Below are 25,120 nucleotides of genomic sequence, written 5' to 3'. Positions count from 1 at the left end.
TGTGACAGGAACAGAAAGAGCCCTTTGCAGGCCTGAGAAGGTCATTCTCTCAAAGTGGAAACCAAAAAACTATCATGTGAAGTAGGAGACTTGGTAAGCAATTCGAGCCTGGCTTCAATCACTCAACTGGGAGTTCAAGGTGGTCACTGGAACTTAAAAAAAAAGAGAAAAGAAAACTTTGGTCCTAGATGAACTCTAAGATCCCTTTAGCTTGAAGGAGCTAGCAGTCTGAACCTGGTGAAAACAGGAGGTCACATAGCCCAACCATGGGAGGAGCTTTCAGAGTCACACCCAAGCAAAGACCAGCAGGGCCAGTACTTTCATCAGAGCAGACCAGCAGGTGTCCACTCCACCTAGCTCATCCACAAGCAAACCTGCTGATTATAGGCCCTGATGCTGCTCCGGCTGTACCTACAGCTGTTTGACTGCCCCCGAGCTGGCTCTGCAGCCTGAAAAGAACAGATCTGGTCTTTTCCATGGGCTCTTCTTCTCTCAAGTAAGTTACTTCCAAACATTAAGCACTTCATTTAACAAATCACCAAAAAAAAAAAAAAAAAAAAAAGATTAAATTGGTCACTCATTCCAGTTGGCAGTGTGCCACACCTGTCACACAGCAGCTTATTTTCCTGAGAACCCCTGGCACACAACGGACCCGCCTGCCTCTGCGTGCATCACAAGACACTTCTGCTCTGATGTGGCTGGGAAATGCCAGGCACCGTCTCACTCAACTCCTGACCCACTTCCCACTGGCCCAGCAGAGCTAAGTCTCTCATATTTATTTCCTTTTCTTCTTACACCTCCAGTGTCATGAAGCTGCAACCCTGGCAGTGGATGTGGATAACATCAGAATTCTCAGAGCCGGGGGAGCTTTCAGAGATCACCCGGTTCCATCAACAGCGTGAACCAACGCTACAGTTCTTCTTTCTCAAGCCCACAAGAAGCCATGTCCCTCAAATGACAACCTTCATGATGTTCCTAAGATAAACGGGCATCATTTCAGGACGAGGAGAGATTACTAAAGGCAGGAAGTCACCATCCAAAAGAGCCACTATTACAAAACACAGGCCTGGTGTAGCATAAAGAGGATGTGATTCTGGGGGTAGAAGACTGACACTTAAGACTGTAAGACCTAAGAATCACCTAAGAACTCACCTAAGAATCCTGGACCCGAGAGAAAGCCAAGGGGTAAGGCTGTGCTTGTCCACAGAAGACGGAATCTGGAAAAAACCTGTTCTAAATAATCCAGACCAACTTCCTGGTGCCAAAGATAATTCCACCCATCTCAGCCTAACAAAGTTATGAACAAGATTCTTTTTAAACATCTCCAGACTCATATAATTTTTTAACCAATGTTTACACTTTCACAGTGTGCCATGTGCTGTTACATAATGAACATTACTCAAAATACTGCTTGATTACAAAAAAAAAAAAGGCCAGGTCTTACTCTTGCACATTAGATAGATGTTCTGTGTTTAAGATAAAAGTCTAAAGAAATCTGTCCCTCTGCCTTTGTATTGTCGAGTCCTTGTTCTAACACAGCTCCAGAATGAATGAAAATTTAAGACCTTTTCCTTATAGAGCCTAGTCCTTTCATAGTTTTAGAAGAGGAGTCAACCAGTCTGAACACAGGTGCCTTCTCTATCTAGCCTAGTGTCTTCTTTTTCAATGAGCTGGTCACTATTTCTCTGAAGAGCCACTCTTTTGGAAGATCTCTCGCTTGGGTTATAGTCATTTGAGATTCAGTAATTTCTTAATCAGAGTTACAGTGAACCTTCCTCCAGACAGTACACTAGCCTCCAAGCCATTCCTTTGACTTACCAACGCAAATAACTACTCGATCACAGTGGCAACTGCTCTGCTATCAACACCAACCAGGCATAACGTGAAGTCCAGTTAACAGCCAACTATTCCAGGCCACCCTGTAAGCACTCAGAAAAAAAGGAAAGCAAGTGACTCAATCAGAACAATATCTGTTGATCCACTGAGAAACTGAAAGGGACAAAACTGCCTTAGCCAGAGGTAAGTCTTAACTTGGGTCACTTAACGGTGATGTCCTTGGTTGTCTTAACAGTGATGTACACACTTCTCGGACCTTAAACAGCAACTTCTACGTGGTGTTGTCAAATGTTAGCGGCTAGCGGTACACACTAAATGGCCTTTCTGCATGCTAGTCTTCAACGGATCATTTAGGACATCTAATGATCCGTTCTTATGTGGTAATCAGTAAAGCTGGTTTTAAGACTCCACGGTGGACCAGAACGCACTGGAAAATTTGCAGTGAGGGATGGAAAGATCTGTGACATTTTCAGCGAGGGCTAAAACACCTCCGCCCTGTGGGTTCTGCCGTACAGCCACAACAATGACACTGGCAAAGGGCAGAGTTCCTGTGGAAACACTTACGGTGCGATTCTTCTGGTGGAAAAACAAAGGCTTCACACCAATAGTAGGCAGTGACGAAGCCCAGTGGAACGGGGGTCTGGGGCAGATAATTCCGGGCCCAAACCAGATAATCATTAACTTCACATATGTGGAGATAAAAATCTGTAATTAACTACAGGACAAAGCCCACAGATACGACATATTCTGGTATTTTGAGATCTTTGAGCAGCTGCTCATTGACGAACTCATAATCCAGGGCATGTCTCCCAGGTTTTTCTGCAGTTGGGAAAGGACAAAGCACCATCATTTACATTTACAGAAGTTAGAGTGATCCTATTATATGCTAATAAATGAGTTAGCTCCACCTCCATCACCCTTCTGCTTGAATTTAATTATTCGTTTAGCCTTTAAAAGGGCACTCCCTTCAACTGCAAATGAGTTTGGCACTGGTGTTCAGAACAGAGTTGGACATCTAGCCTACACACTGCCCCCGCCACGAGCCAGCCCAGTTCCACGACACAGGCAGGCCACCATGCTTCGACCTCACAGGCCCATCCCACACCGGCCTCAACTGTCACACTGACTTGTCTCACCTCCAGGGTAAAGAGGAGAACCCTTTCTCACCCCTCACTCAAGGTGTCCAATTCAACCATTTATTCAGCACCTACCAGGGCCAGGCACTGGGAATCAACAGGGGCCAAGACAGTCCCCTTTCCCTCATGAAGCAAGTTCCTGCCAATGGTCTGAACCAGACAGAGTTTGCTTTTGATTTTTTAATTTTTTAAATGAACTTAGCACTTAAAAATTTTTTTAATTTTTTTTTTTTAATTTATTTTTTTTTTATTTTATTTATTTTTTTAATTTTTTTTTTTAATTTATTTTTTAATTGAAGTATACTTGATTAACAATGTGTTAGTTTCAGGTGTACAGCAAAGTGATTCAGATATATATACATATTACATATATATTCTATGTATATTACATATATATTATATTTTTTTTTTCAGATTCTTTTCCCATATAGATTATTACAAAATATTGAGTATGGTTCCCTGTGCTATATAGCAGGTCCATGTTGTTTATCTATTTTCTATATAGTAGACACAGTTTGCTTTTAAAAGGCACTGAAAAAAAAAATGATTAAAAAAAAAAGGCACTGAAGTGTTGTTAGCCCTGTGTAAAATGACCCACATGGGTAAAATTCTATGGAAAAAATACAAATCCCTAAGGGAGACAAGGCACAGGAGTTTGTGCCACCTTAAATCTGGTGAATACTGACTTTCCCTGAAGACTGAACTTGGATACCTCCTCCTCCACGAAGTCCTCCCTGAAGCAGGCTCACAATCCCCTATGTCCTGCACACACTTCTATTCCAAAGGTACCCTCTGATGAAATAGTGGGCTCGTGCCGTCTCCCTCACTACAGGTGAGCTCCTTGAGCTGTGCACCCGTAGCACCTGATGCGCCTCTGGCTGTAGCAGGTGCTCTGGGAATGCCCTGTGTGTTGTTATGTGCATGTGCGTGCCCAGGCCTGTTTGTGAGTGTGTGTGTCACATGGCAAGTGACATATTTTTGCTATGTAACCTTCATCCCTCCTATCTTCTCCAGTGTTATGCAACAAGTCCTCTGCACAAATTACAAAGGAATACCTGCTCTCCTCCCCCAGTATGTACTGAAAACAAAGTGAATTAGACATGAGTAGCAGCAAGAAAACCTAATTATCTCATTTGTACCTAGATCATGAGCTAGGAGACAAGGAGAGGTGGCAAAAGGACTGGGGGAGGGAGACAAGGGCCAGACTACTGGGAATCTTCCCAAGGAGCCTGAACTTTATAGGAGATGGGAAGCCTTTAAAAGATTTCTAGCAGGAGAGAGGCTAAGGTCGAGTTTTTAGACAGCTGATCCGGGTAGCTCTGTGGAGGATGGATTTGAGGGAGTAGATTCATGGCGACCCGTTCCAAGGCTATTGGAATGATCTATCTACGTGATAAGGGCCTGAACAAGTGTGGTGCTGATGGAAAAGAGAAACTGACTCAAGAATATTTAGCAAGCCAAGTCAGCAGGACTTGGCAGTTGGTGAAAATGGGAAAAGAGGTGAAAGGAGAGAGAAAACTCCACAATGATGCATAGGTACCTGAACAATGGTGAGATGAGTTCTGACTGGGAAAGTGGGTGGAGGAGCAGGTAGGGATAAAGGTGGGGTATTTAGTTGTGGACACCGTTGACTTGGAAATGCCTGAAGGATGCCCAAGTAGGTCTTTCCAGCAAGCATATTAGACACAAGGCCTTGGACCTGTTCTTGGACATTCTAAGCCACAGTCTCCTCGGGTAGGAAACGCAGGAACCATGGCACTGCTCATCTCTCACGACTGTTGTATAGACCGAAGGAGACAGAGTATAAACCCCTTTGCCCTGAGCCTACCCCAATCCTAGAAGCTGTAATCAAGCCCAGGGACAAAGATGGGAGACAGAGCTTTGGAAATTCTTGGCATATGTGCAATATGGTTAAGACCATGAGAGCAGATTAGACCATCTGGAGTGAGAAAGACAACAATATAAGGACAAAACTCCAAGAAACACCAATATTAAAGGAGATTAAGGGATAATGAAAGGGGTACAGTAAGAAACAAACAAAATTCCCAGAAGGTGCTGGAGAAACACAGAAGCAGGGAAGCAAAGAGAAGGTAGCAGTCAACAAGACAAGTAAGTACCATGATTACACGGCCATTCCTGGGCTTTGCAGGAACGGTATTCACACAGTGATGCAGGCAGAAGTCAGCCTGCATTGGGAAGAAGAATGAATGGGCTAGGGAGGACAGATGCAGACAGCTCTTTGGGGAGGTGGCCGAGATGGGAAGGGGAGACACTGAGCCTCACCTCAAAGGGAAACTAGGGCTTCCCTGGTGGCGCAGTGGTTAAGAATCCGCCTGCCAATGCAGGGGACGTAGGTGCGAGCCCTGGACTGGGAAGATCCCACATGCCGCAGAGCAACTAAGCCCGTGTGCCACAACTTCTGAGCCTGTGCTCTAGAGCCCGCGAGCCACAACTACTGAGCCCACATGCCAGAACTACTGAAGCCCACGCACCTAGAGACCCTGCTCCGCAACAAGAAGCCACTGCAATGAGAAGCCCACACACTGCAACGAAGAGTAGACCCCCGTCACCGCAACTAGAGAAAGCCCACGCGCAGCAACAAAGACCCAATGCAGCCAAAAATAAATAAATAAAATAAATAAATTTATTTAAAAAATAAAGGGAAACAAGCAACGCAAAGAGAGGCCTGGGTGGTTTGTTCTATGGGGTTTGGGGATGCTGAGTGCTTAAGAGATCTGGGTCATTTCTAACGGAAAGGTGTCGGGAGGAAGGGAGAGGATGAAGGTACAGGAGATGAAACACCTGACCCAGGGTGGATACAGAGGGAGCCCAAACAGCAGGTATAGGACTGGGCCTCTGCCCAAAACTGCCTGCAGGAGATGCCACAGGCGGGAGCAGGAAGTTCACACCTGTGCACTTCAGTTTTCTTAGAACATTAGGGCCCTTGACTACAGAGAAGAATCTGGGTGCTAGGAAACAAACTTAAATTCTCCCTGATTATAACTCTGACTCTAACCTGAGCTCTTCCAACCAATGACCCAAGCAGGAGACAAGTAAGGAGCAAGGGTCCTGAGAAGAGTAAGGAGAGGGGGAGTTGGGGGGGAGGGGCTTGGGGAGAGTGCTGAGAATTCATTATTTTTCTTCCAATTCTCTCAGTCAGTCTCTTCTTTTTAATGTAAGCTTCACTGAAGCCAAACTGTCACTAGGTAATTTGACTTCAAAATACTAATGGAAATGATATTAATGGAAAGACTCATTTAATATCTTGACAGGAACAATTTTTCAGAATCATTATTTTTCCTGTTTTAAAACAAAATTCTACATGCAGAAGCCCAACAGGACCAAATTACAGCAGGAGGAGTAGACGATGGGCCATCAGATATTCCGTTCAGAGAGAAAAATGCACACTGGATTCCTAATGAGGCAACTTCAGGGGTCACTCATTTATTTTGCTGTAACAGAATTTTTTTTTTTTTTTTTAAAAGTAAGCTTAAATGGCAACTATTCCTTCAAGGTCACAGTTAAACCATGATCTAGTTTACGCCCCTTGCTGGTGTCCTGTTCTTACCAAGGGCAGGCTGCCATTAATATGGTCCTTACATCTGGTATACCAGAAGATGGTTTGAGTCAGTTTTTCCTCCTTTGAAAACCATCTTTTATCACCCAAACAAAAGTTAACATTTTATTTGGGGAACCTGGGATTCAGCTAGTCTTTTCACACACCTTTTACACTTATTAAAATAATCAAGGGAATAAAAATCACACTGGCATATTCATTCTCTCTAAACGACTCCTGAGGCTGCTCTTAACCTCACACACACCAAGTATGAATGTCTATATCTGAAATAGGAATTTTTTTAAAGAGAAGATCTCTTAGCAAAAGTGAATGACAGTGTTTGAATCCTGAGGAAGACTCAAGACAGGAGAACAAGGAGGGGTTTCTTCATTCTACAAATGTTTCCTGAATCTCTACCACGTGCAGGGCACTTTGCCAGGGACCAGGGAGCCGCTGAGGGTCTCTAGTGCTCACACAGAGAGTGGTAAAACTGGGATGAAAGGAGGTCAGCGGACGAAGTCAGGGCAACACCCATGAACAAATGCTCATTCGCCCCCAGATATCTGCAACAGCAGCGCCCCAGCAAATCAATATGACCACAACCCAGGTACAGGAAGTACATGACAAGAAGGCAGGGAGGCCCAGCAGGGAGACTCAAAAACAATGTATTCTCCGCAGAGCCAAAGAGCTAACCAAGGCTTCTGAACAGCCAAAACCAAGGCCGCGCTGAACATTACTATAAACACTGTTGGCCCTTACTATGGAGCAGATGAAACTTTTGTTCTGAAAAATTAAATATTTTCATATCAGAAAACCTCTAACTTAAAATCACCTGTGAAAGATCTAGGACCCCCCCCCCAAACAAGTATCAAGTCGACAGATAAAACTAGAGGGAATCGATATAGGGGGAAATCGTCATATTTTCTTTAAACCAAATCAAAATTATTGGCATCTTTGATTCACCCAGAAATCCACAAGTTCAAACTATGCACTTTTAAAATTGTAGTTTTCCTCCTTGAAAGGATGAAAGAACAATTCACATCCAATGCATTACATGTTCAAACTTAAATCAAGGAAACATCTTTTAATGCCTATTTAAAGAGGCTATTTACCATCTTTCTCAACTGCAGCAATAAACATGCTCACTTCAGCTTTTGAAAGGGGGCTCCATCAGACTTTTGCAACTAAAATGTTGCAACTTTACTTCTTTCTGATTACTCACCCTAACTCAGAACCTTCTCTCTATCCAATATCGGATAAGCAAACCAACAGACTCAAACTCAAGGTTTTCCATAAACTAACTTGGGCCAACATTGCAACTATAGTAATTCCAGCTTCATTTCCCCAGATTCCTTGCAAGATCTTTCAGAATGGACATTTGTGCAGCATTTACCCCTAACCCAGGATAAGGAAACCATCTCCTCTTCCACCAGTAACCATCCGCTGATTTACACTCCAGAATCTTAAATAAAAAGCAAACACGGCAAGAAGGCTGGACTCAAAAATCCCTTCTAAAATTCTAAATATTCTAAAGTCTAAATTCCTTAAAATTAAAAACTCCAAAATTCTAGGTAAATAAATATCAGACTGTTTTCAGAGTTAATTTCAGAAAAGGCTGGGCTCATGACTTCATATGTAAGTACTGGGGTAGAGTGGTGATGGTGGTGGTAGTAATTGTGACATTGATGATTCTTCTGTAGTGGTATGTGTTATGCACCGTGCTAGATGGTTTACATAAGTCTTCACTATATTGTCACATAACCCTGTGAGGTAGGTACTACATTATGATGAAAAAGCTGGGGCTAGCAGAGGTTAAATGACCTCTACAATACGAGGCAAAACAAATAGCTGAACCCCAATCTGGATGACACCCAACCATCACACTATGATGCACTGCTAATTACGGTAGTTGTCCAATAAATATTCCTCAAAGCCGGTATTTGTGTGCTATGACTCTGTCATTGTAGATTCTGCATCTTAATATGCACAATCTTAATATGCATCTTATATGGCTTAGGCAAATGCTAATGTGTCTTTTTACATTGAACACAGACCAAATGGATATTGAAGGGACAGTCAGAAATTCCGGAGATCAGGGAGATGCCAAAATAGGCATGATCTAAAATTATTCAAAATAGACACAATTATCCAGAATTAATTCACAAAATTATAGTCAATAAGGTAAATGAGCTTTCAGTAGTCAACAAGAATCAACTGTATCCACTTATTCATAATTTTTGAGGTTTTATTTCCTTTATCATTACTGGCACCATGATTATTAATTCTCATCCATACATTTATACTGATAGTTTCCTAAAAAAATAAAATAAAAACACCTGGGACCCTATCAATTGTATCACTGCAGTACAATTATCCTATCCCTCTAAGTATTAAAATTTTCCATTAATACTTATGACTCCATAGAAAATAAATATATCATTCAAAAATTCAAGAATCTTGAATAAACTTTAGTGTCTTCGTTTCCTTTCCCCTACTCTTTTTTTTTTTTGGAAAATATGGCACTGAAAGAGGTAGAGAGCAAGCAGACGCTATTCCCAGGAAATGTTTACATCGTCACCTTCATTGTCTAAAGTGCAACCATCCGAACGTCTTTCCTTGGCCAATATTATTTTCAGAAGACCCCTGTCAAAATATCAATTTCCTTGGGAGATTAAAAGCAGCCAAAGCTACCGTTTCTTGAGGGCCTATTTTGTGCTGAGCATGTTTAATGTATTAAATCTAATCTTCACACCAATCCTAAGAGTTATCTAACTTTAGCACCATTTTCCAGAAGGGGCAATAGAGCTGAAGGGACTGGTTCATCGTGGCAGACCTGGGGTTAACATACTGCACTTGCTAATATGAAGTCTATCCTCTTTCTAATACCTTCTGCCTGTTCCTCCACACGTCAAGCCTGTTGCCAGGGCTTTGGGGCTTTGCCTTAGCTGTCCGCTCTGCCTGGGATGCTCTCTCTAATCTTCACATGACTGGTTGCTTCTTGCCACTTGGGTCTCAGCCAAAATGTCACCTTCTCTTGAGTCCTCTATCCATTCTAGGTAAAGCAGTCACCTTGTCACACTCCATCACATCACCCTGTTTTAATTCTCCACTTAGCACCTAACCACGATTTGTTATTTTTTTGTGTTTTGTTTGTTTGCTTATTATCTGTCTCTTCATGAGAGAGTAGAAGCCCCATGAGAGCCGAAATTCTGGATGTTGTGTTCTCTGCCCCATCTGTAACACCTAGAATGGAGTCAGGCACACAGTAGGTGCTCAATAAAGATCTATGAATGATTGAATGGCTTTCCTGCTGCCTCCATCACACACTAAAGTGGCATCAGGAAAGAATCTTGAAGTCCAGAGAGCTAAATTCAAGTTTCACCTTCAACTAGCTAGGGGGCTGCGCTCTGGGTGCCCTCCATTCAGCTCAATTACTACCACCATCAGGTTGTTTTCCAAGGTCTCAGCAAGGTGAGCTGGAACTCAGGACAGAATCAGAAAATCTTATTGGGTCAGAGGGACCCAGGCCTTAAGAGACCAGGGGTCACAGGGCAAGAGGAACAGGCAAGCATCACTGATTTCATCATTTTGTCTTGGACTAACACAGCGGTTCACCGTAAGGCCCAGTACAGCTCAAGAAGAGGGTAAAAGTTTTAAGTATACAGATAAATCCTATCTCTTTTTACAGGGGAAAACTTTATATTAACAAAAGACATCAAGCCAAGGTCACTCAAACTGTCCTAGTTTTTTTTTTTTTTAACTTTTCATCTATTGCAAACCTCAAAGAAACCCCTTCAACAGTAGAGAGTTCTGAAAATACCTATATAACACAACCAAATAGGTCCTAAAATGGGTCATTATCTAGTATATTTCACCAGGAGCCAGCCACTTTACATCTTTTTTCTCTAAAATTTACAGCTTCTCTTTTCTACTAGTTAACTGTCTCCTATAATTAGCTGAAGTGAAAATGTCCTCTAATTGCAGGGGAAAATATCAGTACAATGCCCTAGGAATTAGGAATTAATAAAAACCTTATTTTTTGACACTTTTCATTGGAATTTCTTAAGCTGAGGCCATGTGTCCACAGTCAGGCTTCAGGGGACCACTAACCTGATGACGCTTTTCCCAGCATGCTGGCGATATACACATACGTGCATTTTTCTAGAAACAGGGTCCATAGCTTTTAACATCACTAAAAGGGTCCAGGGTTCAAAAACAGTTTCAGAAGCACTGCTTCTGCTAAAAATTTGTTCTGAACTCTTCTGTACTGTGATGGAACAAGAGTAATAAAAAATAAAGCACTTAAGAGGTCCACGGCTCACAAATTAATAAATGCATTTTGTTTAGGAAATTCTGCTAATATGGCTCTTTCAAAAATAATTTCAGAGCCTAGAACAAAACTGAGTATCAGCAGAACAATGTCCAGAAGACATTTCAGAAGGGAGCAGAATTTGTATCGTCCAATGGAACCATGACCAGAACCACATAACTCTGATACTGGAAGGGGCCACAGAACACTGGCTGCCCAGATGCCAGCATCACACATCACAGGCAAGAACACCAAAGCCCAGTGTGAGGACAGAGGCCCATCAAATGTAAGTGCTACGAGAGAGAAGCAGAAATAGCGACAAGCAAGTACAAGAGATATACATGACTTGCAAATAAAAATTCAGCTTTGTGGTTTTGGTTTAAGCAATTGGAGAACAGGCACTAGGTCTAGAGTATGCTCACACTGGCCCCATGTGACTTATTTCATTAAAGTAATTACAAGGAGCTCATGTTGGCCATGGTTCTATCCTTTAGCAAATTTCTTAATTTTTTTTATCACAGCACAAACTAAACACCTTTGGTTAACTTTTAAGCATTTCTTTCCCTGTAAGGTCAAAGTTGTGCAAGGGTGAAACTTATGAAAAAATCAAAGGAACTTTCCAGAAGGCAACACATAATAAAAGCACAGTTTAGTCTTTCTACTAAAACATCCTATGTGCTCTGACAATCACTGTTCTAATTTACAGGTGCTACAGAAACACACTAACGTAACTCTTGATAAATCTCTCTGGATAGTACCACAGTTCTCAACAAAAATTTCCCATCTCATAAAATTCTTCAGTATAGCACTTAAACACTACAATAGCCAATACGCTTGGGCCCATTCCTCCATCTAATTAAAATGTCTGTCCTGGGCTTCCCTGGTGGCGCAGTGGTTGAGCGTCCGCCTGCCTATGCAGGAGACACAGGTTCGTGCCCTGGTCCGGGAGGATCCCACATGCCACAGAGCGGCTGGGCCCGTGAGCCATGGCCGCTGAGCCTGCGCGTCTGGAGCCTGTGCTCCGCAACGGGAGAGACTGCAACAGTGAGAGGCCCGCGTACCGCAAAAAAAAAAAAAAAAAAAAAAAAAAAAGTCTAAGTCTGTCCTACAAGTGATTTATAGTATTTTTCATCATCTAGGGTGGATAGATAGACTGGTGGCTACAGACATTTCATGACAACAAAGCATTAATTACCATGCTAGTGAGAATGGCTTCTAGCAAAAGCTCAAATGGTGGGATTCTCAGTCGCTCTCTGATACGAGAAAACAGGGACATAACTTACTATCCCATAGAACAAGGAGCCCATTAGTGTAAATCAAGAAATATAGGCTTCCCTGGTGGCGCAGTAGTTAAGAATCCATCTGCCAATGCAGGGGACACGGGTTCCAGCCCTGGTCGAGGAGAATCACACACGCCACGGAGCAACTAAGCCTGTGCACCACAACTACTGAGCCTGCGCTCTAGAGCCACGAGCCACAACTACTGAAGCCCGTGCGCCTAGAGCCTGTGCTCCGCAACAAGAGAAGCCACCGCAACGAGAAGCCCGCGCACCGCAACGAAGAGTAGCCCCTGCTCGCCACAACTAGAGAAAGCCCGTGAGCAGCAATGAAGACCCAACGCAGCCAAAAATAAATAAATGAATAAATAAATTTTTTTAAAAAAGAAATGTAACTGCATGGCTTGAAATGAGGACCCACTGTAATTCCTTAAGGCTGATTCTAAACCAAGGAAATAACATCAACATCACTACCAATGCTGAAAGCCATTTAGACATGAGTTAAATCCTCTCCAAGCCGGAGCAATTTAGATTTGGACCAACTGAATTCTTAGGAGTTACTAACTTTGAGAAGATATAAGTCATTTTGACTGCTTAAAACCAAACCAGTTACTCCTAAAGCAAAGAACTGATGTAACTGCCTAACAAATGGAGGCAGAAGCTTTAGAGATGGAAGGGTCCTTAGAGAGATTCTAGTGCAGCCCCCTCTTGATAGAAACTAGGGAGCCGAGACCCTGATACACAGAGGCTTGCCTGCAGTCACAGCTGACAGATGGCAAAGCCACACCTTGAACCCAGCTCTCCTGACTCTCACAGAACAGTACCTATATATTGCTGGAAGCTGTACAATGAAATACAAAGAGTTTCTTTAATTGGGTAGTTAATACTATACTAATTTACAGTTAAAGTTCCCATAAACTTCCCATATATTTACTAATAAGCCAGCTTCCACTAAAATTTTAGAACACAAATATATATAAATATCTAACTTAATGTATTTACAAATTAATACATATCTAAATAAATTGAAATAAGTACATCTTCATATCTATGTAGATGTTAAGTGTGTCTGTCTGTCACACATCACATGAGCTAAGGCAACAGTAAAGCTTTGGCTGGAGCTTTGGTTTCCACATTCTGAAAACAAAGGACTGAGCTATAGTAGGTTCAAAAATTTCTCAGGACCAAGCAGGTAATGAGTCAAGGGGACTGAGTATTAGGGGGTGGTGGGGTCTGCAGCAAACTAGAGCACCACAGAACTAAATGCCCTCAGACTGAATGTTAAACATCACTGCCAAATGAATACATCTGTAGCCCGTCCACGGGCCTAAGAGCTGTCAGGCTTTTTGTTGCTGTTCTGAACTAGACTCTCCTGCTTCAACATCACTGATTCTTTTCTGATCTGTAAAAAGCTTGGGGCATTTGATGGTTCAAAAAGGGTGCTACTGTTTTCTGTCTTCGGGAGTTAAATGTTCTTTTGGGTCATCTGTTCATAGATATTGAAACTTAGTTCCCTCCAAACTTTCGGACGATGGAAAGATTTCTGTGGGTCAGGAACGTTTAACTTTCAAAAGGGATCTGTGATGTCTCTCTGGGAAAGCATTATTAGGTCAGACGTTCCTTATCTTCTTTTGAGGGATGATTTTTCACGGTCCTTTAACTGAAGCAGGCCTGTGGCCATGCTATCTATGCTGGAGCCTTAAAAATCAACTGTTTTTCCTCCAGGAAAATGTTTCTGGTCTCCCCAAAGCAGGCACTCACCAGCATCTTAGTCCTTACTTCTATTCTGTCATTTCCTGGTTGTTGTCCCCCCTACCTCCCCAATCTCTCTCCCCCTTGGAACTACGAGGCCTGTGAAGAAAAGGGCCATGTCTGTCTTGCCCACTTGCCTCTCCAGGGTACAGCACAGTGCCTGGTACATAGGACACGCTCAGTGGTGCATGAAAGCTCACCTAAGGCTTGGCATTTCATAGAGAAACATGTAATAGTCTGTTAGAGTAGCTACCCCAGGAGCAGAGGGGATGAATCTCAGTCAATCACCCACACTTTTAAACCCTGAACTCCTCTGACCAATATCATACACTTCCATGAGAGCCCAATCCATTCATATATCCATCTTTTCAGGATACAGGGGGAGTGGGCAGTGGAGATCTTAGGATGCTGAGGGAACATGAAGGAGGAGGGGGAGAACCAAACCCAGACTTGGAATGTCAGGGAAAGTTTCCTGGGTAAAGTGAGGTCTATGGTGAGACCTGAAGCACAAGTAGGAATTAGCATGGTCGCTCTTGAGGAACTGAAAGCTGCTCATTGTGGCTGGAGCATGGAGTGTGGGCTGGGGTGAGGTAAGCAATAAGGCTGAAGAGGAAATTGGGGTCCAGATCATGCAGAACATTCTATAGCATTTTGAAGAGTTGTGTTTTATCTAAGGGCAGTGGGGAACCACTGAAGGGTTTTAAGTAAAGGAATGACTATCAGCTCAGCAACTGAGAAAGATCATTTTGGATACAGCAATGATGAAGGTGGAAAGAAGGTGGTCAGGAAATGACTTTCAGGCCTCATTTTTATCATATTCTAATAAAATGGAGCCAGCAGCCAACACAAATGGAGTCCCAGATGTAGCAACTGTTTTACAAAATAGAAGGAAGACCACAGAAAATCCAAGGCACTTCTCTGATTCTACATAAATGCTACCCCTCTCATTAAAAATACTGCACTTCTACTATCACAGCTAGTCATCATTCTAAACATTTGCTAGATACCAAAACTGCACTAAGAGTTATGTAAGATAAAATGATTCACTCTGCCCACCAACCTCATTAGCTCTCCAGGGTTGCACAACCGAATTTAACATGTCGGGCTCACAAACTACCAGTGAACAAAGTTATACCATATTAACAGGTTTAGAAATCACAGTCTTGTAAAATAAGCAAAAGCAAAGAATTCTCCAAACAGTTTTCCATCCATTATCATATTCAAAGGACACAAGAATCTGGTCCAGTCTTTCAAGTGCAAGTTGGTATGTAATTAATTGATTTTTTTTTTACAAGGGACACTGTGATCATTGTAATAACTGGTCAATCCCGAATTACTTTCATTTTGTTTTTAGACAGATGAATAGGGACTTCCCTGGTGGAGCAGTGGTTAAGAATCCGCCTGCCAGTGCAGGGAACACAGGTTCGAGCCCTGGTCCGGGAAGATCCCACATGCCACGGAGCAACTAAGCCCATGCGCCACAACTACTGAGCCTGTGCTCTAGAGCCCACGAGCCACAACTACTGAGCCCACTTGCCACAGCTACTGAAGCCCACACGCCTAGAGCCTGTGCTCCACAACAAGAGAAGCCACGGCAATGAGAAGCCTGAGTAGCCCCCGCTCGCCACAACTAGAGAAAGCCCGCAGGTAGCAACAAAGACCCAGTGCAGCCAAAAATAAATAAATTTTTTTAAAAAGATGAATAAAATGTTTAAGTCAAGATCCTTCCAAAGTGCTTATACTTTACTTGCTCCAAAATCACATTTCAACAGAGATTTAGTGCCTACTATATACCAGACACTGCTCAAGATGCTGGACTCAGAACAGTGAATAAGAGAGGTGGGGTCCCTGCTCTCAAGGTGTTTATACCCTAAAGGAGGAAGGTAAAATAAGAAAATAAATTAACAAAATGATCTCAGAGAGGGATGAGTGCAATGAAGGGTGACAGATAATAATGTGGTCTGGAAGGTGTTCTCTGAGGGGGGAACATCTGAGCCACAACTTAACCATGATGAGAAACAGCCAGCCCCACTGCAGCAAAATTCTTACCATGAAACTGAAGACACAATATACCCAACACAATTCACGTACACTGGGATAAACCTCCCTAGAGATGCTAAAATATGTTTCTTCCCTAAACGCTCCTCACCAAACTGGCTCCGAAAAAAATCATTGTGAGAACAAATAACTGTACCACAAAGTACAAAAGAGAATGAACCGCTAGATAATGAATCTAGAAGATTCAATCTGGTGCTATAAATTCATGTACCTGGATCCAGGAATCAAGAGCAAAGATAATCAACGATTGCCAAGTGGTAACCTGGAGGCTTCCCCTGACAAGACTACTAAACAGGTAACCAAGACTACTAAATAGGTAACCTCACTGAGTTGAGAGAAAGCAGCCCTCCACTGCTGCAGGGAACAGAATGTCTTCAGGAGGGTTGAACCAGGAAAACAGCCTGGGATACTGCCAAGCAGGTCCTTCCTTCCTGAGGGGATGCCAAGGCCTTTCCATGACGCAGCCTCCAGCCCCTCCTGCCTCCTGCCATGTCCCTATGCTCTGCACTAAGTATTAAGTGCTGGTCCCCATTTGGAAAGTCAGCGAATACAGAGCAAATCTGTGAAAGGAGAAGATAAGGTTTTAACTTAGACAAACTTTCGGGTTTTAGAAGTTCAAGAAATTATGCAAAACAAACCGGTTCTAGAAGAAACAGAAAAAAAGCTGACAGTGATAATTTAGAAAATGAGACTGTGTCCAAAAGTCAGAAACTGTATTTAATGAGTTTGGTGTTTTTTAATGCTCCTACTCTGATAATATTTTTTGCACTAAAGAGGCAACGTGGTTTTCAAGAGTCAGCCTTGGCTCAAATCTAATTCAGGCACTTATTTACCTAACATCTTCTTTGGTAAAATAAGGATTATAAATCCTCAACGTTTTTTCTCTACAGCTTTTTTTGAGTATAACTGTCACGCAACAACGTGCACACACTTAACAGTGAACTATCTGATGTGCTTAGACGTTAAGTATATAACTGTGAAACCATCAGCACAATCAAAATAATGAATATATTCATCTCGCTCAGAAGTTTCCTTGTGCCTCCTCTGTAATCCATCCCTCCATCACCTTCATTCTCCTGTTCCCAGGCAACCACTGATCTGCTTCCTGTCACTACAAACTAGTTTACATTTTCCATAATTTTGCATAAATGAAATCATATAGTATGTACTCTTTTGTGTCTGGCTTCTTTCAGTATGTAAATTACATATTTTAAGATTCATCCATACTGTTACGTGTACCAATAGTTCATCACTTTTTATTACTGGGTAGTATGCCATTGAATAGATACAGAATTTGTTTAAATATTCACCTGTTGGGGACTTCCCTGGTGGCGCAGCGGTTAAGAATCCGCCTGCCAGTGCAGGGAACACTGCACTCCTGCCAATGCAGGAGACACGGGTTCGACCCCTGGTCCGGGAAGATCCCACATGCCACGGAGCAACCAAGCCCGTGCGCCACAACTACTGAGTCTGCGCTCTAGAGTCCCTGAGCCACAACTACTGAAGCCCGCGTGCCTAGAGCCTGTGCCCCGCAACAAGAGAAGCTACCTCAATGAGAAGCAAGCACACCTCAACGAAGAGTAGCCCCTGCTCGCCGCAACTAGAGAAAGCCCGCACACAGCAACGAAGACCCAACGCAAGCAAAAATAAATAAATAAAATAAATAAATTTAAATATTCACCTGTTGACTGACATTTTCCAGTTTGGGGGCTATTACAAATAAAGCAGCTGTGAATGTTCATGTACAAGTCTCTGTAAAATGGTTTCATTTCTCTTGGTAAGTACTTAAGGGTAGCTAGGTCCCATGGTAAGTATATGTCTAACACTTTAAGAAACTGTTAAAGTGTTTTCTAACGTGACTATTATTTTATATACTGCACAGTAGTATATGAGAGTTCCAGTTGCTCCACTTCCTCACCAACTCTTGGTATGATCAGTCTCTTTAATTTTAGCCTTTCCCATGGGTTTTGGTTTTAATTTACATTTCCTTGACTAATCTATTAATGTGCTATTTTCCATGAAGGGTGCCTATTCAAATCTTTGTCCCATTTTTAAATTGAATATTTTTCTCATTGCATTTTAAGAGTTTTTAATATATTCCCGTTAAAAGTCTCTTGTCTGATTTACATGTTGCAAATAATTTCTCCCAGTCAGTGGCTTGTGTTTTTTTTTTCTTAAGTATCTTCTGAAAAGCAATAGTTAATTTTAATAGTCTGATTTGATTTTTTTTTATAGTACTTGCTTTTTTGTGTCCTGTCTAAAAAATGTTTGCTTAACCCAAGGGCACTAAGATCTTTCTTCTATGTTTTCTTATAAAAATTTTATAGCTAAAATCCTTTTTTTAGGTCCATGATCCATTTTAAGTTAATTTTTGTGTATGACATGAGGTAAAGGTCAACGCTCAAGTTTCTGCACATAACTATTCAATTGTTCACGCACCTCTTGTTGAAAGAAATTATCATTTCCCCATTGAATTGCCTTGACATCTTTGTCAAAAAAGAGAGTCAATTTATCATATATGTGTGAACCTATTTCTAGACTCTCTTCTACTCCGCTGATCTATATGACTCTCTTTACTCCAATACCACATTATCTTAATTATGGTAATGTTATAGTTATCTTGAAATCAGATAGTTTAGGTCCTCCAACTCATCCTTTTTCAAAATTATTCTTAGATGAGTCTGGGTCCTTCACATGTTCATATAAACTTTAGAATCAGTCTGTTAATTTCTACAACAAAGCTTGATGGTATTTTAACTAGGATTGCATTAAATCTATTGAACAAGTTGGGAAGAACTGTTAAGAATTGAGGTCTTAACAATATTGAATCTTCCCATTTATGAACACAGTATCTCTCTCCATTTATTTAGATCTTTAACTTATTTCAGTGATGGTTTGTCATTTTCAGTGAACAAGCCTTGCATGTTTTATCAGATTTATCCAATTTCATATTTTGATGCTCTTTTAAATGGTATTTTTCTATTTCAGTTTTCGATTGTCCACTGATAATATATAGAAACAACTGATTTTTGTAGATTGGTTTGGATCCTGCAACCTAGCTAAACCTAGCTTGTTGGTTCTAGAAGCCCTTTTGTAGGTATCTTAGAATTTTCTACAGTTTTACTTCTTCCTTTGCATGTACTTTATTTTTTTAATTGCCTATTGCACTGACTGGGACCTCCAATACACTGTTGAACAGAAGTGGTAAGAGTAGCTATCCTTGTCACTCCTGATCTTAGCAGAATATCATTCTGTTTTTCACCATTAACATGTTACCTGTAGGTTTTTCACAATTGTCCTTCACCACGTTGAAAAAGTTCTCTTCTATTACTAATTTGTTGAGAGTTTTTATCATGAATGCGTATTGAATTTTGTCAAATACTCTTTATCTATTGAGATGATCATATGAATCTCCTTTTTTATTCTGTTAATATGAAGAGTTGCACTGATTGACTATAAATGTTTAATCAACCTTGCAGTCCTGGTTATAACCCCATTTGATCATTTGCTATATTGCTGGGTTTGATTTGCTAAAATTTAAGAGTTTTTATATCTATATTCACGAGGGGCACTGGTCTGTAGTTTTATTTATTTGTAATATTTTCATCAAGTTTTGGTATAAAGGTAATGTTGGCCTCATGAAATGAGCCGGGATGTGTTTCCTTCTCTTCTGTTTTCTGAAATAGTTTGTGTAGTTGGCAATATTTCTTCCTTAAATGTATGATAGAACTCACCAGTAAAGCCTTCTGGGACCTTGAGTTTGCACTGTGGAAGGTTTTTAACTACAAACTCAATTGCCTTAATAGACATAATGCTATTCAAGTTATTTGAATGAGTTTGGGTCATTTGTATCTTTCAAAGAATTTGTTCATTTCATCTAATTGTGGAATTTCCTGGCATAAAGTTATTCATAATATATATTTTTAAATGTCCATAGGATCTATAGTGATGTTCTCTCATTCCTAACGTTGGTAATTTGTGTGTTTTTATTCTTGATCATTTGAGGTTTATCAATTTTATTATGTTCTTTTTTTCCCAAAGAACAGCTTTTTGTTTCATTGATTTTTCTCTGCTGTTTCCATTTTCTGCTTCAACTAACCTCTGCTATCTTTACATTTCCTTCTCTTTGCTTACTTAGGATTCAATTTGCTCTTCTTTTCTAGTTTCAGGTGGAAACTCAGGTCTTTGAGATCTTTTCTAATTTAAGTTTTTAATGCTGTGAATTTCCGTTTAAGAATTTCTTTAGTTGTTACATTATATCCCACTACCTCCTTGGATATAATGTAAATTAAATGAAATAGTATAGTTAGGAAAGAAACAGTTGATTGCCTAATCCATGGCAGGCACTGTGCTTGATACTAGGAATATACTGCACAGAAGAGATCTAACCCTTTCTCTCATCAAGCTTAGAAGGTAATACAGACGAAATTGGTTCAAAATCAACGCCAATGATTATCTTCTTAATACTCAGAAAGCATGTTAAGCAAAAAAGCATAACAACTTTGTTTTAGTCTAATAATAAAGGTGTCTTCTGTTTTTGTCTCTTCTCATGATCTAGCAAAAACTAAGCTTATAGTATTTTTTAGAGTTTAGCAATTTGTAATTTCAATTGCAACAAATAAATTTACTGTAGAGTAAATTACTCCATTTGTAACTTCCTGAATAAACTACACATTTCAATTTAATATGCTAAAGATAAATAAGTACTTCTGTCATTCTAAATTTCAAAACCACCTTTAGACCTATAAAGGATCATTTAGAAAACAAGCATTCCATATATTTCCAAATATTTTCTTAAAATTATTTTCTTAACAAAAAATTTTAAAAGAAAGGAAACACACTACCCATTCTACCCTATCATCACAGTTTCAAAATACCCAGAACTTTTAAAAACTGCCTCCTAATTGAATGAGTGTCTGACAAATCACCAGTTCCAAGGTCATTTAAAGGCTGATCTATCCTACCAAACACTCGTATTCTCCGGAACACCACATTAAACATCTAAATGTAATGAATTCAGACAATTATAGATATAGAAATTTAATTTACATTTAAATCTATTCAGCCAGTGGGACAATAGGCAGCTCTAAATACCCCCACCTTGTCAGGTAACCTGAATCTTTCTACACTTAAGCTTCTCCAGCCCTTATCTTGCGGTCTTCATTTAGGCTACAGGTTCTCAAACCTCACTGCACATTGCAATCACGTGGAGAGCTGAAAAGTACTGATGCTGGGGTCCACAGCCATAATAGATTCCTGTCTAGAGTCTTTAAAAGTGGGGATTTTGAAAAGCTCCCCAGGTGATTCAAATGTGCAGACTAGGGGTAAAATGAACCAGTCTAGGATCTTTTGGGGAAAACAGGCTTCTAATGGCCATTGGTCAGTCTGCACCACCATATTTCAGAACCTAGTTCTTTTAGAGCTTTGCCCAACCTAACTCCTAATCAGACACTAATTTAATAATTCCATTCAGATTCCTAGACTCACCTCTATTTCCTGTCCAGAAAGTCACAGGATAAAAAGTCAATCTCTACTTTGGCCATTCCTCTCTAATCCACTTCTAAATTCCACCAAGTAAATTCAGCTGAAGGGAACGTAACTCAATATAATTTGATGATATGGTTAAACAGTCGTTATGGTTTTTTCTCCTATTTAAGAGACTACTCCACAAGCTGCTGTAAGTTTACAAAGTATATGATAAAATAATCAATTCCTCAAAGTGTAAAATAAATATCTAAATGAATCTTATTATCCATCTGATTCCCTCACTTGTTAATTTCAAACAGGTTTTCAATACTGAGTCACCATTCTGGGCTCAAAACTGACATTCTCCAGAATTTAAATCATTAAACTCCCGAGACTCTTCAAAGGGCTTACTCCATTTTGCCAGGCCAGACCACTTCATTATAATTATCATTTCATCACATAAGAGTGGGAAGGATAACACCTGCATCACAAAAACAGTATGAAGATTAAGAAGCATTTTAGCACTGTGTAGAGTGCTCTAGACATTTTAATTTATTTGCAGAACTATGTGAAAAAGCACAGGCAAGTAGGAAGTTGCGGGTTAACTACTTGTCAATATACAGAAGCACCAGCAGGTGAGGAGAGGGGAGGGGGGCGGTTCACAAACTGCTGAAGAGCCCTCTAAACTCTCAGTACCAATAACAACAAAAACACATACTGCAGGACTCACACCTCTCAGGCTGAAACTGAACTGAAGTTACAAACACACGTAAACCTCATCTCCTTAGAAAACTGCTAAACGAAACTTGGCCAACTGAAGACCCAGGCACTCCAATCCCTGCCAATGCAGGTTATGTACCTCTGGGATGTAATGGATGTGCATGCTGAAACACGTGTGCACATCTGAGCTGCTGAACCAACACGTATCCATAAACATTATGAATAATACCTGCGAGAATGTATCACCTTCTCCTAAAAACCGCTTAAAGAACTTGACCCAAATCAAGTCACTTTCCTATCTATCACAACTTCTTTGCCTTTCCTGCGTATTACCCTCAAGCTGAGAGTTGGGGCGCCTTACCCAAAGTGTGGGCGGAGGGGGGTGACCGCCCCTACCCCGACTTCCCGTTAGCCCAAGCTGCCATCCCGAAAGGGGACCGTGTCGAGGATAGCTTTCTAGAGACACACCTGTGCCCTAGCGCACCACCAGTGCCGTGGCCACCTGGGCGAGAACCAAAGCGAGGGCCGCAGTGGAGGGAATTCCCTGCGCTTGGGAAGATGGGAAAGCGCGCCCCGGGCAAGTTTTGTAAAATGAAGGGGGGAGAAGGTGCTGAGTGGACACAAAGGGGAGGGTTCAAGGTACTCACCCAGCCCTCAAAGGTGTCCGAGGCGCCGGCCGTGCGCAGCAGCTCCTGGAACTGCAGGGTGCAGTTGGCCACAAAGTGGTCGTAGCCCAGGGGCGTCTCGTGGAAGACAGCCAGCTCGAGGTGGCCACCGTCGGTGACGTTGGCGCAGAATTCCTCGTTGTACGTTGGTTTGTTGGTCTTCTGCTTGGTGCTCGTCTGGCCCACGCGTACCTGGTCCACGCTCACCGTCAGGTAGGGGTCCAGCAGCTGATAGCCCTTCTTGAAGAGCGAGTGGCGCAGGGACCAGCGGGTGGGCTGCAGCCCCACGGCCTCGCCAATGCGGACCCTCAAGTAGCCATTGAACTTCATGGTGCCGGACGACATGCCGGGGCCGCTGTCCCAATCCAGGGACCGCGCGGTCTCGCAGCGGGAGAGCGGGGAGACCTCGTTCAGGCCAGCCCTCGCGGCGGCCGCAGGAGTGGAGGCAGCTCCCGGGAAAAGCAAATCGCAAGCCCCCCTCGAACAGCCATTCTGCGTCCCCCGCCGGACCTTCCCTCCCCTCCTTCCCTCCCTCTCTCCCTCCCTCGCGAGGTGGAAAGGAGGGGAGCCGGGCGCCAAGCCCTCAGAGGGCCGGGGTCGCCCGACCGTCCCTCTCGAGCGCGCGGCGCCTCCCGGGGGCTCGCGCGGGACTCGCCCCTTCTCCAGGGCCGGGAAGCACCTCTCCCCGGAGAGCCGGAGCGACCCGTCCGGTTAGCTCGAGCCTCAAGCGTCTCTTGCCCCCGCCTCCTCCCGCTTCTGCTCCTGCCCCCGCCTCCGCGGGCTCACGCTCTCCCCCACTCGGTGAGCTTCAAACCAGGAAGCAGCTGCCGCCCCATCCCGGGCAGGAGCCTCGCGCCGCCGGGCTCCAAGTTCACGGCAACCCTGCGCGGGGCTGGCGCGCCCTCCGAAGCCCGGGGGCGCGGCGCGCGGCCGGCGCCCGACCCTGCGTTCGGTCAGTAGCGGGGCGCAAGCGGCCTGGGGAGCGCGGCGCAGGCCGGTTCGCACCGCTCTGCTCGCGCTCCCTGCAGCGGGGTCTGGCGGGGAGCTCTGGGCTGGAAGCTACCCCAGGTGCAGGCCAAAAAGGGAAGGGCTTGCGGCCCAGCCTGAGCGAACACCTGAGGCGTGGGAGACAGACCCGGGAAGCGCCGGAAGGCGGGAAAGAGGAGGAGCAGGGAACCCACGCGGCCGGGAGTCGCCCGCGACCCCCAGTCCCCCCTAGGAGGTGGGATGGCGACCCAACGTGGCCATCTGGGAGAGGCCCTGGCCGGAGGCGGGTGCGTGACGGGAGATTCCTTTACCTAATCTTTACAGGGATGGCTCATCCCGAGTTCAGCTTAGGCCCATCCTGTTTGTGTACCTTTCCTGCGGAGAGTAATTACACGGTTGTTGTGTGTGTGCGTGTGTGTGTGTGTTTTTAATAGAGCAGTAGTGATGATGGAAATCCTGTCCGCCTCCTTCCTCGGAGAGGTGTGTCTTGTTGCACAAAGAGCAGGAAAGTTCAGTTCTGAAGACAGACATGGCCGGGACGTACGTAATACATCTCTTCCTCTGCGGGGTGATTCCCGGTCCACCCGGCCCCGCATGACAAGAACAGTAGATGTTCACACACACAGTCCCTGGCACATGTGCTCGATCGCCTCTTCTAGGAACACTCGGGGCTGTTGCTCTCTTTATGAGTCAGAGGGGGCAGCCTTCAGTTTTTTCTCCACTCGGGGCTCCTGCAGTTTTTGTCCCCTGGGAGCTCCTTACTCCCTGAGGGCCAGGTCAACCAATTTGTCTCCCATAAAGCCTAGGCCATTCTTAAGATACTTCATTACATTCTCTCTGGCGACTCAGCCTCCTGCTAGCGGGTCAGTCTTTCTAGCCCCCCTACCCACAGTGCCCTATTGGGGGCTTTCTAACCTAGGTTCTCAACATTTCACTGAGGCACACTATGGAATGAAAACAAATAAGAACAATGGGTCGGTGGGGGAGGGCCTGTCTTAGAAAACAGCAAAATGTCCTTAGAAGAACGGCAAGGATGCAGCACATCGTCCTAATGACACCTTAGCTTTAGATGGGACTTGTAAAGCAAGCTCTCAAACATCCAAGGAGTTCCTGCGTGGCCCTGGTGCTCCAGGAGAAAAGGTCAAGGGGACCATTTTTGTCAACTTGGTCATCCTCTCCTCCAAAGAGTGGGACTCTAGCTTTAAGAACCACTAAAGGATTTGCTGCTGTTGGGCTATGATACTAAAAGAAGACTGTCCCAGATCGTGGCCAGCTATACAGCTGCCCTACGGTTGTGCGATGAGAGACACAAGAGACTCCATTTTTGCCCTATCAGTCAGTGCCAGGCATAGGTGAGC

The 25,120-nt window shown here is 43.1% G+C and overlaps 1 protein-coding gene across 2 annotated transcripts in view; it reads right to left on the bottom strand.

The window, feature by feature from the left end:
- Positions 1-24,480, bottom strand: part of PRKCH (protein kinase C eta) — a 223,959-nt gene extending 199,479 nt beyond the window's left edge. The window contains exon 1 of one of the 2 annotated variants that reach the window (XM_033421268.2): positions 22,758-24,480. In XM_033421268.2, coding sequence (XP_033277159.1) covers positions 22,758-23,120 — 363 coding nt within the window. In that variant the 5' untranslated portion in view covers positions 23,121-24,480. The remainder of the gene's footprint in view (positions 1-22,757) is intronic. The other variant, XM_004262103.4, reaches the window with a different exon arrangement.
- Positions 24,481-25,120: the final 640 nt, after the last annotated feature.

This window comes from Orcinus orca, chromosome 2 (genome assembly GCF_937001465.1).
Source record: "Orcinus orca chromosome 2, mOrcOrc1.1, whole genome shotgun sequence".
NCBI lineage: Eukaryota > Metazoa > Chordata > Mammalia > Artiodactyla > Delphinidae > Orcinus > Orcinus orca.
This window is presented reverse-complemented; position numbering and strand designations above follow the sequence as displayed.